This window comes from Muscardinus avellanarius (assembly GCF_963383645.1).
Source record: "Muscardinus avellanarius genome assembly, chromosome: 8".
In the NCBI taxonomy this organism is placed as follows: Eukaryota; Metazoa; Chordata; class Mammalia; order Rodentia; family Gliridae; genus Muscardinus; species Muscardinus avellanarius.
In genome coordinates this window covers 78,633,703-78,649,086 of record NC_137794.1, presented here as the reverse complement: position 1 = coordinate 78,649,086, position 15,384 = coordinate 78,633,703, and the positions used below count along the sequence as shown (strand labels likewise).

Here is a 15,384-nt window from a genome sequence, read left to right as displayed (position 1 = left end):
CCTTCACACCCTCTCCTGCAAGTCACTCTGCCCATATCTACACAGCTTTCATTCAGAAGCTTCCTGGTGATTTCTCATTTGTTTATTTCATTACTTGCTTCTTGCTTTTCCCTTTCAGCACTCAACTGCAGGTAGGAACCTTATCTATCTTTGTTGAATCCTTGTTTCCTGGGGGCCTACATTAGCCCCCCAGTGATAAAAGCTAGTAGTGAACATTCATTAACACTCATTAGATAAATGGCTGGTCAGGAGTCAGGATATCTTTAATGGCCTCCTATTGCCTGTGGATAAAGATAAGGCCCTGTGTCAGGGGTCCCTGCCCCTCCTCCCACCTCCTTAGGGGGAGAGGCATTCCCCCTGGCCTGGAGCCTCCCCCAGCTTTGCCAGCCTCTGGAGGCTCTGCCAGTGCCCCTTGGTCTGACGGCAGCCTCACCCTTCCATCAGAGCTCTGCTTACAGCTCACCTACCCCAGAAACCTTTCCGAGACCTAGGCAAGGCTCCACCTGCTGCCCACAGTCCCACAATATGATTTTCCTCCTCATCACCCTTACCATCTACCTTTTGAGAAACAAAACTCTGTCCTTATTATTATACCATAATCTTCAGAGCCTCAGGGAATAAGTCTGCTCTATTTGTCCAACAAGAAGCATTACACAAGTAAACAGCCTGACCACGGCATCAATTACTTGTATAAACACAGGAAATTTTAAACTACCGTAATCTTCCCAGTATGAACCAGGCCAGAAGTTTTCCTTGAACACGCTCGTTTTGATTCTTCTTCCCAGGACTCAGATGCATCTCGCCCTGGCCAGACTCCTCAGATCTAGGGCAAACCTAACGCACCCCTGCCCAACTCTGTGTGTCTCCACCCACAGCGTGCTCCTTAGAACTCACCTGCTCCCATTTATCTTATTTCTATAGTGATTAGGAAATTTCAGGGGACAAGTCCTTCCCAGTCCTTACATCCCAGATAGAAGTTCTGCTCAGTGTGACATGATCTGACCCTGAATTATATACAAAGGCAAGCCAGGGACCTGGAAGTGGCTCAGCCGCACACTGCCAGGGCCAGCTTGGTACTGACCACCAACATGCAAAGACAGTGGCCAAAACTACTGACAAAATAGCTTCTCAAATTTAATGTCTAATATTCAGCATCCTTTTCAGGAAATCATCCACACAATATTGGGATATGTATTTTAAGCTGATACATATCAATGTATGTGTATGGTTTCTAATCTCCTTCTCTAACTGTAATCATCAGCCTGGGGAAGGTTGGTGAGCCTCTGGGATACATGTATGGGCTCCCTGACTCCATCCTGACCTAGTCTAGGCTGCGCCCTGGATGAATCCTAGGGTTGCACAATCATAGAAATCCAGAGGATTGCTAAGCCATGTTGCCATGTTACACGAGAGAGAGAGAGAGAGAGAGAGAGAGAGAGAGAGAGAGCGAGAGAGAGAGAGAGAGAGAGCGAGAGACGAGAGAGAGAGAGCGAGAGAGAGAGAGAGAGAGAAGAAGAGAGAGAGAGAGAGAGAGAGAGAGAGAGAGAGAGAGAGAGAGAGAGAGAGAGAGAAGAGAGAGAAACATTCTCCTGCATAGATACCAAGGGAACCACACTGGGACACCTCAGGCTTCATTTAGGTACAACTCCTACAAAGAGCATCTATCCTCACACAAGACCAAAAAGTCTTAGACCTTAGTTCTTAAGAAGCAACAGACAAAATTAGCTCCCAGCAAAACTGAAATAATTGCTGTCAATCAGGGTACTTCTTCCTGCTACCAGGTTTCTTTATGCTCAGGAGAAAAGTAGTGCAAAGAGAAATTTTGATTCTCAATTTTTATCCAAATTCTAAAGTGAGTAAATCCACTTTGGAAGTCAATGTGGCGGTATCTCAGAAGAATGGGAATTAACCTACTATATGACCCAGTTGTACCACTCCTGGGTATTACCCTAAAGAACTGAAAGCAGACTAACATAGTAATGCAAGCTATATCTATGTTTATAGCTGCACAATTCACCATCTAAACTATCCAGCCTATATATCCATCAACAGATGAATGGCTTACAAAATTATGGGATATACACACAATGGAATTCTACTCGGCCATAAAGAAGAACAGCAGGTTATTGTTTGCAGGAAATGGATGGAATTAGAGAATATTATGCTGAATAAGATCAGCCAGTCTCAGAAATTCCAGGGTCATTTGTTTTCTCTCCTATGTGGAAGCTGGAGAGAAAATACACAAAAGAGACTTCAGATAAATGAGGAGGGCCGCCATTAAAATAGTGGAAGAGGGTTGGGGATGGAAGATGGAGAGGATAAAAGAGAATTAGCAAAGGGAACAGTTCAAATAGTGCTATGTCCATGGGTAAAGTTATCACTACCAATCTCACTAACATGGATGAGGATGGGAGGGCAGGATCTGGAGGGAACCACACCAAGTGCTATGTGCATGCAGAAATGAACGGATGGGTGAATGACTAATTTAACAAATCCGGTGGCTGTCGCACTCACGCGGTAGTGGTCTGCATGTCGTGCCAGCTTTTGCTGAAGTTCTGCTTCAGTTCATTCATCAGGTTCATGCCGAGTTTCTGTTTGATCTCCACCAGATGCCTCTCTTTTGCAGACAAAACTTGTCGGAGCGTTGTAATCTCGTCTTCTAGCTACAGATTGGAGGGAAAATGGTGGGGCAGAACGTCAGAGCAGAAGAAAAATACATTTGCAAAGACTAATGGTGCCCTGAAACCTCCTCTCGATCCTAATCACAGTCTCATGCTGCCATCCCTCACACATACGCGGCAGATGCTGGTCTAGTATCTGACACTGGAGACAGAATCTTAGCTTCAGTGATTATAAAAGTAATCAATACTCCTTGTAAAAAATACAGATTGCAAATATAAACAAGACAGTAAGTCACACGTAACTGCTAGAAAATGGTAGATTGTTCTTTTTTTACCCTCCCCCCCCCTTTTTTTTTTGGTACTGGGGATTGAACCCAGGGGCATTCTATCTCTGAGCTACGCCCTCAGCCCTATTTTTTATTCCTTATTTTGAAACAGGGCCTCACTGAGTTGCAAAGGTCCTTGCTAAGTACTAGCTGAGACTATCCACAAACTGTGATCCTCCTGTCTTAGCCTCCCAAATGTTGGTCCCTCCCTTTCTTTCATGGCACTAAGGATTGAGCCCAAAGCCAAGCACATGCTAAACACTCACTCACTCTATCACCCAGCTGCACCTTGCCCATAGCCCTTGTTTTTGGTTTTTAACTGTCATGGGTTGAGTATCCCTTCCAAAAATCAAGCTGAAATTCAATTGCTATTGTAATAGTATTAAGAGGTAAAACCATTAAGAGGTGATTCATATCATTACATGGAGTGGGTTAGTCATTTCAGCAGTGGGCTCCTGATAAAAGATAAATTCAGATATGGTCCTATCTTACCCATGCTCACTTGCCCTTCTGCTGTGTTATGAAGCAGCAAGAGGACCTCACCAGATGCCAGTACCATGTTCTTGAACTTTCCAGGCTCCAGATCTATGAGGCACATGAACCTCTGTTGCGTACAGTTTACACAGTCTGTGGTATTTTGTTACAGCAGCAGAAAACAGACTAAGACACTAGTCTTCCAAATGTTCTTCTGAAGTTGGGTATGGGTATAATCTGAACAAACATTAGTTTTATATTATATACCCTATTTTATGAGACAACTTCAAGTATCACTAGTCAGTAATTATTTTTTTGTCAACCTTCCAGAGGTGCACCAGTATAGAAATGGGTTTAGCAGATACTGTGGTTCTGCCAAACTAGTACCTTAAGGGAAGGAAGATGTGTGCAAGGGCATGACTTGTGCTGACTTTTCAGGCATCACCTTTGTAATTCCTTCTTACTCTTCTTTCCCCTCTAAACCCCTGCTATCACTAGACAACCACTGGTTTTGCTTCTTTCACTAGAGTGTTATTTGAATTGTCTATAATTTTCTATAAACTAAGTCACACAGTATGTGCTCATTTGTGCCTGGCTATTTGCCCAGCGATGACTTGAAATTTATTCTTTCTGCCATGTTATCAATGAAGCTTCCTTTTTCATTGAAGAGTAATATTTCATTGAGTGTATTACCACAGTTTATTTAAGCCATTGTTGTTTCTTCACCTATTTTAAGGACATTTGGGTTTGGATGATGTTAATAAAGCAGCTATAACATTCATGGGTAAGGTTCTGTGTGAGCATATTTATTTTTCCCCCATGCTGCAGAGAAAAATCTCCTCAGCATTATAAAATTACTCTAGCAAATATAAGTTTATTTTGTGGTACTGGGGATTGAACCCAGGGGCATTCTACCTCTGAGCTACACCCATCCCTCTTTTTATTCATTATTTCAAAACAGGGTCTCACTAAGTTGTGGAGGGCCTCACTAAGTAGCTGAGGCTAGCCATGTACCTGTGATCCTCCTGACTCAGCCTCCCAAGTACTGGGATTACAAGCATGCACCACCACGCCTAGCTGCAAGTGTAACTTCTAACAAAGGAGTCGTGTAAAGTGCCCAGATATTAGAGTGTTGTTATATCCTATAAAGATAAATTCAAGCCTCGAGGAAGTCTATTTTTTTTTTTTTTTTTTTTTTTTTTTGGTGGTGCTACTGGGGTTCCTGGAAGCCCTTCTACCTCCGGGCTACACTCCCAGACCTGTTTTTTACACTTTTTTTTTTTTTTAAACAGGATTTCTTAAGCCAGTGGGATTGGCTTCGAACCTGCGCAATCCTCCTGTCTCCGCCTCCCAAGCGCGGGAATTACAAGCATGCGCCATCATGCCCGGCGAGGAAGTCTAATTTTAATTGGTTATTATCTCTTATACTGTCTCTATAGGTGTGTTAGGTATATTACCCTATTAAAAGTGTTTACATTTATATCTTAGCTTTATGAAAAGTAAAAATATTTATGGTTTTTATTTATCAAGCCAGAAAAGATTTATTATAAGTCCCCCAACCTCTTACATGCATGGAGGTAACAGAAGTCTGCCATTTTTCTAGATTTCTCATTTAAAAAAAAAAAAGGGAGGATCTGTGTCTCATTTATATTCAAAGCATCACTCTACTTCTTACCCCAGACGGCTTACTAACTCTCTCAGGCATCTTGAAAATGCTTTGGGTCACCAGAGGTAAAGCTGCTAACAAAGCAGTTCAAGAATGATACCTGCCTTTGCATACATACATACGACGTACAGACATATCTTTTCACTATTCCAAGAAGGCTTTTGCCCACTGGGAACATTCTTTCCTTCCTTTCTTTCTTTCTTTCTTTCTTTCTTTCTTTCTTCCTTCCTTCCTTCCTTCCTTCCTTCCTTCCTTCCTTTCTTTCTTTTTGTCTGTCTCTTTTTCTTTCTTTCTTTCTTTCTGCCTTTCTTTCTTTCTTTCTTTCTTTCTTTCTTTTTTTGCATGCTGGGGATTGAATCTAGGGCCTCATGCATGTTAAGCATGCATTACATTTTGGCAGAGAACATCACCCTCAGTCATAAATCTTCATATACACAAATACTCACTTCAACAAAAGAAACAAAAGTACTGAATTGAAAACATCTTAAACACCACAGCAGGAAACAACACTATCTTCAGATTCCTAATATCAGCAAAATGTCCTGAGAGTTCGACATTATCCATTTCTTTATATCATGGAATATTTTTCATATGTTCCTGGAAACCCTTCTAAAATGCAGAATGAATTACACATATGCATGCACTAGCTGATAACTGCAAAAGGAATACAGTGACGGAATCTCCAAAGGGAATAATACTTCAGGTTTCTCCATTACAGGAAAACTCACTGTTATTTTAGAACACCTCTATTCTTCGGTTATCATGCCATATTACATTTTTTATCTTTGCCAGTGTGACTGCCTGCATTTTATCTGTCACCTAACATTCCTCATGGTTATATCACTTGTTCTTTGTCCACAGAAAATGCTTGCACTTCTTGTCATCGTGAGTTAACTAATCAGAGTTAGCTAATGAATTGGCTTCAGTGTAAAATTTGAGATTGGAAGTTCACTTTCTATTTTATCTGCAGTCTATGAAATCCAGAAGTAATGCTCTCAACAGCTATGAATCATCAGCAAGAGGCTTTAGTTAAATAGCATTTGGTGTTTTGCATATGCAGCTTCAAACCTGCCTTTTCTTCTGGCTACCTCTGCTTTTGGCTGAAAGTGCCAGAAAGGAATGATTTAAATGCAGATACTATCTCCGAGTAGCATAACAAGAAGACCTGATTATTATGTGAGCTTTCCACTAGCTCAGTCCAGAAGGAATGAAGGTCTTGGGGAAGGAATCTAGAGAGAAAAAGCCCAGGGCCCAAGGCCCTTCTTTGGGAACATAAGGGAGAGCAGCTTGGGGACACTGTGTGTTCTTGGGGACCTATGTGCCAAGCGAAGAAGGAAGAACCAAGGGAGACATAGAGGGAACATGGAAATAGGTTTTGCCTATTTGACAAGGCCGCCTGGTATTTTTCCATCTCCTATTAATACCTATTTTTTCTTGAGTCATTTTGTCTAGGGGACATTGGCAGCACTTGATTATTATATAATCACGATTGACAGTACTAATGCCTACACTTCATCCTTTCCAGAAGACAAATTATGAAATGCTATGCATAGAATGCAGCTAAGTGAAATTAAAGTGGAGGGAGAAAACAGTTGCACAGAATTATTGATCAAGTTATTTTAAAGAGAGAAATTAGGATGCTTAGAGAGCGCAAGAAAACATCTCGTATTAGGATAGAACAAATATCTAAAACAAAACAGAACTTCTTGATATATTGATAATTTCTATGAAATGTGTATTGTTTTTGGCACTTGTGAACATAAATATTTGTTTAAGGAAAAAGATAATTGCAGCTAATTTCATGAATTGGACACTATCTATGGACAAATTATCACACCAAAATTGGGGATTATATTAGTCTCATATTTAAAGAACTTTTAAAAAACATAAATCATTGTCCACAATAATAAAGATCAAATTTTGTTAAAAGGGATTTGTTTTAAAGTGCTAAACTCATCCAGGACGAAGCCTTCTTGACACTATTGGTTTATTTTATGTCTTCCACCATAAAAAGAAGCCTTTCTGTTGCCAGCACTTGGTAAGCACACAAAAATAGGTTGGATGTGAGGCTAACGGGGTTAAGAGAACACCTGAGGTCCAAGGACACCCTCTTGGAGAAATTAACAGCAAAGCAATGTAGGCTGGGGGTAAGGGAGGGGAGACTCGGGACTGGAGGGGGAGGGGAGCATAGCCAGAAGGCGACAGGAGGATATGAAGGAACTGGCACATTGACAAAGCCATCAGGGATGAGAAGTCTTTATACACAGAAATCGTGCTTTGGATCATCACACCTGAGTGCCAGAGACTAAGGCAGTCATGGAACAGAATGGCCTCTGGGATATCTTGGTACTTAATTGGTTTATGAATCCCCTAGGATTTTCCCTCAGACACAGATAAGAGTTACTTTTGACCAAGGCCCAGGAAGAATGTGTGTGGACAGCTGAGAAGGAGGAGCTCAGTTCTTAAAGCCGGTGGTGAGACTCCTGGGACAGATATCTGTCTTTGAAGTAATTAAGTCCTAGCATTGGAGGTAATATCTGAATGCATCTGTTAAATGAAAGGGCCTGGTATACTGTATGTGTGGTGTGCTCAAACATGTGTACACACATTCACAGAAACACACACACACATGTGCAGAAGAATGCAGACCTTTGTAAAAGAGAAAGGAGAACAGATTTAGAAAAAAGTAAAACGACTGTAAAGAGTAGAGGTGGCAGGAGAAGAAATGGAAGTGTGAAGAAGAAGAAAAATGTAAAGATCCACTTGCTCTGCTTTTCACTGGCCCTGGAGCAGACAGCTGTGCCCAGATGCTTCTGGAGGGCTGATGCGACCCTTAGCAACATGGAGGACTTGATCTCTAAAGAACACAGAAATAAGGGACAGGGAGCCCTGGAAGCCTACACATTTAGAAGGATGAAGACATGAATCCTAGTAATGCGAACGCTGTATGAAAAAGCCTGGTGTTGTCTTCAAAAGTCAGTCTCCAAATGAAATTTGCTGGAAGCTCATTACTGTAGTAAAGCAAAGAGCATTGCTGAAAATGCTGCTATATTTTTATATTAAGGGACCATCCATTTAAAACCCACACTTTTTTTTTACTTTAAAAGTAAATGACACTGTTGAACATTTAGAAAATACAGAATTCACAAAAGCAAGTTGATATATGCATGCATATACGTACATACTGTCTTCACAGTAATCCCCAAACCTAGACAAATCAAAGCATTTTATAGCCATTGGTCTATTACAGAGGTTGTGCCCACACTTAAACTCTTCCAGTGAAAGAGTTCAGTTGTAGCTTAAAGTCAGTTAGCTTACACCAGTCTGCAGAACAAAACTTTTGGACGACAGAGTTGATGTGAGCAGGTCATGAACCAGAATTTGAGGCTGTAAGAAAACATGGAGTTAGTCCCTTACACCGTGACTCACTTTGTGCACGTTAGTATGTGTGACCCAGCGGTGGCCACAGACAAACCCAGCCAAAGCCATTTGATTTGAAGCACTGTGCTTACTACTGAAACCATTTCTATTGGTGCCAGAAGAACAAGCTGCTCTTTTATTTTAAAATAAAATTGTTTTAAAGCCAGGCACCGAAAGACAAATACCACATGATCTCATTTGTCTGTGGAATCTAAAGAAGCTGATCTCACAGGAGCCAAGGGGAGCAGTGGTCACCAGAGGCTGAGAAGAGCAGGCAGGGAGCAACAGGACTAGGGAGTGGGTACCAATTTACAGTTAGGAGGAATAAGTTTTGATGTTCTATTTTGTATTGGGGTGACTATAATGAACCCTTTATAGATTTCAAGATAACTAGAAGATCTTGAATGTTCTTACCAAAAAGAAAGGGTAAATGTTAGAGGTGATGGATATGCTAAATTATCCTGTTTTGAACAACACACACTACATACATATATGGATTCATTACATTGAACCCCATAAATATGTACAAGTATACTATGTCTTCTTCCCACCTAAGCCCAGATGCCCACAGCAACTACGCAAGGTCGAATAAAGCTTCAATTAGTAATGGTTTTCTTCCCCACTCGCAGAGCTTCAATCTTCTGCAAAAGTGTAAAATTCAGTTGCTTCCATATTTACCTTTTCATTAAAAAATTATTTCACAGAATTTGTTGAGCCAACTTGTTTACCAAAAATAAGACCATTCTTTAAAAAGAGCTTGCATCTGTACCACAGTCTTAAACCAATCCCATTCGGTTTCTAAGTGATTTATCATAGCCATAGTATCCTGATACTGTACCAGCATTAGAAAATTGATTTGGTATTAATTTCAAAGATGTAAAAAGTAGTCAGGGCCTGGGTGCTGCACAGGCACTCAGGCAGGAAGGGGCAGCAGCTGTTACAATGCAGAGTTCCTCTCTCTTTGCCCTTAATTTTAATGATTAACCTATAGTAAAAGCCTTAGAGACAATTAAAGCCTTTAGTCCTAAAAATGTATAGAGGCAATCAGTGCCTCTGTTTACCTCCTCTCCTCTGTGACCTGGCCTGGGTATAGGAAAGGTAAATTTCCTATGCTGCTTCAAAGCACCCTAGTTGATGAGCAACTAATACTGCCCAATACAACAGAAGCAAAGGCCAGGTAGATTTTTGACCCCTGAATTTAGTAAGTGTACTGTCCAGAGACAAAGAGGCACCACCTGGCTAAGGAATAAGTTACTAGCCCATTGCCTTGGTAACGCTGATAAGAAGATACCAATACAAAATCTATTTAAAGGCTGGGGTCCAAAAAAGGGGGCAGAGTTCCATTTTGGGGGTCTCCAGCATGCATGCCAGCACACTTTTTTCTTCTCTATTTCCTACTGATTTTGTAATAAAGACTTGTTAAAGATGCACTGAGCTGCCCATTAGTTTTAATTTTTCTATTCAGCAAACTTTAGTTGAATAAGAAAAAGAGCCCTCAGCACCATTTAAACCATACCAATACTAAAAAGATTAAGTACACATTCAACACTAATTATTATTGTTCATTAAAACATCTCCATCATTTGTTTTACTCCTGTAGCCAACAAGTAATGGACAATTAGAATAGCAACAAATACCTTGGGGTGAATCAATCATCTTGTAACGTTTTAATTATTACATTTCATTTTGTTAAACGAGACAAAATAATTAGAATATGGTACCTATATCAAACTAATGATAATGTTAGCAAATCAAAGATAGGTCAGTTGTGGTGATGCATGCCTGTAATCCCAGTACTAGGAAGGCAGAAGCAGGAGGATAGAAAATTTAAGGCCAAGCCAAGGATGGTGACGCAGGCTTGTAATCCCAGCATTCGAGAGGCTAAGACTGGAGGATCGTGGTAGGATCAGTCCATGGACAGCCTCACCTACTACTTAGTGAGGTCATTTGCAATTCAGTGAGACTCTGTTTCAAAATAAAAAATAAGAACTAGGGCTGAGGGGTGTAGCTCGGAGGTAGAATGCTTCTGGGTTCCATCCCCAGTACCCCACACACACAAAAATTCAAGGCCAGCTTGGGCAATTTAGCAAGACCCTATCTCAAAATAAAAAATAACTTAATAAAAAGGGCTAGGGGTGTAGCTCAGGTAGAGTGACCCTGGGTTCAATCCTCAGTGACACACACACACACACACACACACACACACACACACACACACACACACACAGCAGCAGCAGCAGCAGCGATAAGGTTACTAAACATACCTGAACTAATTCTGCCTTTAACTCTTCCTTCTCCTCCTCGGAGAGCATGCTAGCGAAGTCAGCACTGGCTATTGCGTCCTCATCTCTTCCTTGCAAAGATTCAGTCTCCAACAAACCTTTAGGCAAAATCGATAAAACATAGTGCAATTTAAAAAACAAACAAAGCCAACTTGTGTCTCCATAGCCTGGAGGACTAGGTAAACTGACTGACCCTCCCGCTGAACATCGAGACCTCCAGGAAAAAAAACAGAAAATCTTCCTAAATGTGTGACAAGCTCCAACAAAGCAAAGAACACTCAGAAACCAAAAATCTAAGAGCAAATGGGAAGCCAGAGACCAGTTTTCAGAGGCTTTTACTTTTGCTGTGCAGGTGAATTCCAGGTTTGATTTTCACGATCACATGGGGTGTTAGGGACAGAGGATAAAGCCCAAGGCCTATCTGAAGAGAGGGGTTTAATGTGAAATCCTGCATAAACCAGGCGTGGTGGTGCACACTTGTAATCCCAGCATTCAGGAGGCTGAGACAGAAGGATCACAGTTCGAGGACGGCCTCAGCAACTACTTAGTGAGGCCCTTTGCAACTTAGTGAGACCCTGTTTAAAAATAAAAAATAAAAAATAGTGCTGGGGTGTAGCTTGGAGGTAGAATTCCCCTGAGTTCCACCCCCAGTACCACAAAGAAAGAAAGAAGGAAAGAAAGAAAGAAAGAAAGAAAGAAAGAAAGAAAGAAAGAAAGAAAGAGAAAGAAGAAAAGAAAAAGAAAGAAAGAAATTCCTGCATAAGTCTGTGTCCCCACAGGACTACATCCCGAGGGACAAGTGAACCAGAAATGTTTAGCTTTTTCCCCCACAGGGACCTGCAAGGCAAGTTAAGCTGCCTGTCTGGAAACTTAGCACTGATGGACAGACAGAAACCCCCCACCCCAGGAGAAGACTATCAGTGAGCCTATCACTTAAATACATACTACCTGGTGGTCTCAAACAACCTCCTGACCAGAATTTAAAATATAAAGTCTTTTTCTAGTTTGGATGTGGTGATAAGCAGAACCTGGAATAGCTGTGGCTCTGAGGAAACCTCACAAACTGACAGTTTTAGAGGTTCTGGCAGAGAAAGAGCCCAGAACATCATTATTGTTCCCCATTGCACCCCAGCAACTCAACTTCTACTTGCTACATGGGATAAGAGCCTGCTCATTTAAAGTATAAAATGTTCCCTGGGAGGTCTCTTCCACATCTGGCTGACGCCTGTGACCATGTTCTCTGGAAGAGCCAGAAAATAGGCCCTTACCAGGTATGGTTACTTCATCTACTACATGACTCGTGACAAGGCTGGGATTTACACATCTGTGGGGAAAGAAGGCCTTATAATAAATTGTCCAGAAATGAACAGTTACCCATCTGGAAAAAAAATAGACACTTTCACACCATTTGCAGAGGCAAAACTATGAACATTTTAGAGAACGATTCAGGAGTTTTTATTTATGCATCTCTGGTGAGGAAGGAATTCTGTAAACAAGGCACAAAAAAGGGCAAATCATTGAATAAGATTAAGGCTGTCTCTTCATCTAGCACACTGCAAGGGAAAGAAAAGACAAGCCACTAATTGGAAGGTATCTGTCCCATGTATAATTAATAAAAGACTTGTTCCTAGAATATGCAGAATTTCTGCAAGCAAATTTTAAAAACAGAAACAACTCAATAGAAAAATAAGCCAAAAGATCCAAACAAGATTCTTTATAGAAAGAGATAACAAATAGTTAATAAACCTAAGAAAAGCAGCCTGACCTCACTGATGTCGAGGGAAATACAAGTTGAATCATTTCACTCTCACAGGAATAACAAAAAGTTTCAAGCTGACGTTTTTTTAAGTGTTGATGACTCTGTGGAAAATTCAGATTCTCACACACTGCTGTCAATATAAATAAATAATTTGGAAAATAATTCAGCATTATCTACTAAAGCTGAACCTTCTTCACACAGGCTACAACCCAGCTATTCCACAGTTCTGTTTATATCCCGTATGTTGTGTATAAGCATTGGAAACTGGAAATGAGTACCAGAGGTTAATTCTTTTTTTCTTTTTGGTGGTACTGGGGTTCCTGGAAGCCCTTCTGCCTCTGGGCTACACTCCCAGACCTATTTTATATTTTTATTTGGAAACAGGATCTCCTAAGCCAGCACAGCTGGCTTCGAACCTGCGCGATCCTCCTGTCCCCGCCTCCCAAGCGCAGCGATTACAAGTGTGCGCCACCACGCCCGGCATACCAGAGGTTATTAACAGGAACTTTCATAGTAGCAACAAACTATGCAAAAGACTATAGGCAGGACATCGCATAAGTATGTTTTTACACAATGAAGGCTGGAAAATAAGTGAGCTGTAGCTATACACAATACACTGGTGAAATCTGGAAAAAAAGACACTGAGTGAAAAACACATTGTCAAAGAATAATGAAGTGTAATTCCACTTATATGGAGTTCAAAAGCATGTAAAATAAATAGCACTCCAGAAATAAAACTATAAAGAAAAGCAAGACATTGATGAAAAATCTAGGACCGTGGTACTCTTTGAGGAAGGAGGCAGGGAAGAGGAACCCAGGGAGCTTAGACAGGATGAATGGCGGCGCTTCATTTCTTGCATACCGGATTTCTGTGCATGTGTATTTTCTGTACCTCACCCTAATCTTTGTAAATATTCTTTTCTTTTTCATATTTACTATTTAACAAAATAATTCAATGGATTTTGTCTAAAGTCGAGAAAGAAAGGTAGAATTCATCCTACATAATCAAAACATGTTAAGTAAATAGAGTAAAAAATATGGCCCAAGTCTGCCTGGTTCTTCAGATGTCAGCTCTCCCCGGTTACTCACACGCACATCCTTGTCTCCGAGTCAACACTGCAGCATTAGTACCTGGTACCCTGCTAACACATGAACTCACAGTAGTAACTAGCATAGCAAATGGTGACCCAAGGCCATCAGATCCTCTTCCTGTCTATCCAGAGGCCAGGTTCAGTGGTGACTAATTTTCTTCTTGGTAAGTAATGTCTATTCATTGTAGAAGACAGTAAAATAAGACTATCCATAATTAATTAATGCCAGATTAGCACAGGTGCAAGTCCCCTCTCTTCTTTTTCTATTCATGCATATATTTCCCCGTGACGTTGGGTCCCGGTGGGTGTTTTTGGGGTTGAACAGTTCAGCACAAGGTGAACTACGTTAATACAAACAAAATGAAAACAGAACCTGCTGCGTTGGGCAGAACATGTTCCACTCCCTGGGTTAACGAAGCGGCAATGAAATTATGAAGTCGAGGGATAATTACAGAAGCAAAAAGTAGAGAAAAAGAGGGGTTAGATTTTTTTTTTAAAAAAAAGCAATAACCAGTGAAACTGAATAGAAATCAAGAGAGAAGGAAAAATGGTAAAAGATACCAAGTAACAGGCAATAATATGAGAAGGGCTCTAAAATAAGTATAAAATTATCTCTTTACTATGGAAACCGATATTAAAGATCAAAAACATATTTTAATAATGGCAATTATCAATAGGCAAACTGCCTAAGGATCACAATTTTTAGCAGATACCAGTACATTATGAGCCACCTTTCAGAACTTGACTCTCTTTTCCAAAGGTGTAACATGTGCACCCTGTCTAGCATAAAGCAAAGAGAACAACGATGGGAGTCAGGAATCTTGAATTCTAGCTGCGGCTTAGCCACTGACTAGCAGAACACATTAGACCTCGATTATCCCATCTCTAAAATGGACAGTTTAAGGAACAGTTGAGATTAAATGCCATTAAGTATTAGGAAATTTTTTAAATTTCCATACAAACTACAGTAGCATACTCATGAAATCTGGAAGAATTGTTTTTAAAAATATTAATGTACTATATTCTTTGTAGTTTCCTCAGGAATATAATATTTTCCTTGCTGGTATAAGACATCCATTTCCTTGCATAAGACATACAAGGAATATTTTCCTTGTATAAGACATCCATCTGCCTGGAGTGGCAGAAAGAAACACAAAGAAAAAGTTTCGACTTGGGGCATCTGAAATTTGATTTGCCAGCACAACAATAACTTTCCAGAATAGGCAATTTTCTTAGGAGGCGATGCTCTATCTAGTTTTGTTTCCTTCTGGCATATTAAAAGCTAAGCCCTGAACGTCCAATTCCAAGCAGTTCCCCTCAGGTATACGGTAAACTAGAATTTGCCAAGGACATATGTATATGTCTCCCGTTCCATGCCTGGGAGATGATGGGAGGAAGAAAGGAGAAAAAAATAAGGACAGAGAAAAATCATAACATGTGTATGTTCAAACTTTTTCTTTGGGCGTTGGTCAGGGAAGATTGCAGCCTGTCAGACTACAGAGCAGCCTGCTGCAGATTCTGTGTGCTCCCAGAACCTCTCGCTACCCCCACTTTGAGCCAGGGGATGACTCGAGGGTTGCATCAAAAAGCCTCCCTTGACCTTCCCTCCTTCTCGGTGTTGGCCAAGGGGGAGCTCACAAGGGGCGTCAGAGGGCAGGAGAGTGGTAGGGAGTTCTCATCTCCCCCCACCCCCTCCCAGGCTGCTCTTGGCAGTTTCAGTTGACTTCAAACTGCTGTTGTTTCAA

At 40.9% G+C, this 15,384-nt stretch overlaps 1 protein-coding gene across 3 annotated transcripts in view; it reads right to left on the bottom strand.

The window, feature by feature from the left end:
- Positions 1-10,882, bottom strand: part of TPD52L1 (TPD52 like 1) — a gene marked incomplete at both ends in the record, with an annotated part of 35,549 nt that extends 24,667 nt beyond the window's left edge. For 2 of the 3 annotated variants that reach the window (XM_080700462.1, XM_080700463.1), the window contains 2 exons: positions 2,515-2,663; positions 10,772-10,882. In XM_080700462.1, the coding sequence (XP_080556588.1) occupies positions 2,515-2,663; positions 10,772-10,819 (197 nt within the window). The remainder of the gene's footprint in view (positions 1-2,514; positions 2,664-10,771) is intronic. The other variant, XM_080700461.1, reaches the window with a different exon arrangement.
- Between the last annotated feature and the right edge of the window lie 4,502 nt (positions 10,883-15,384).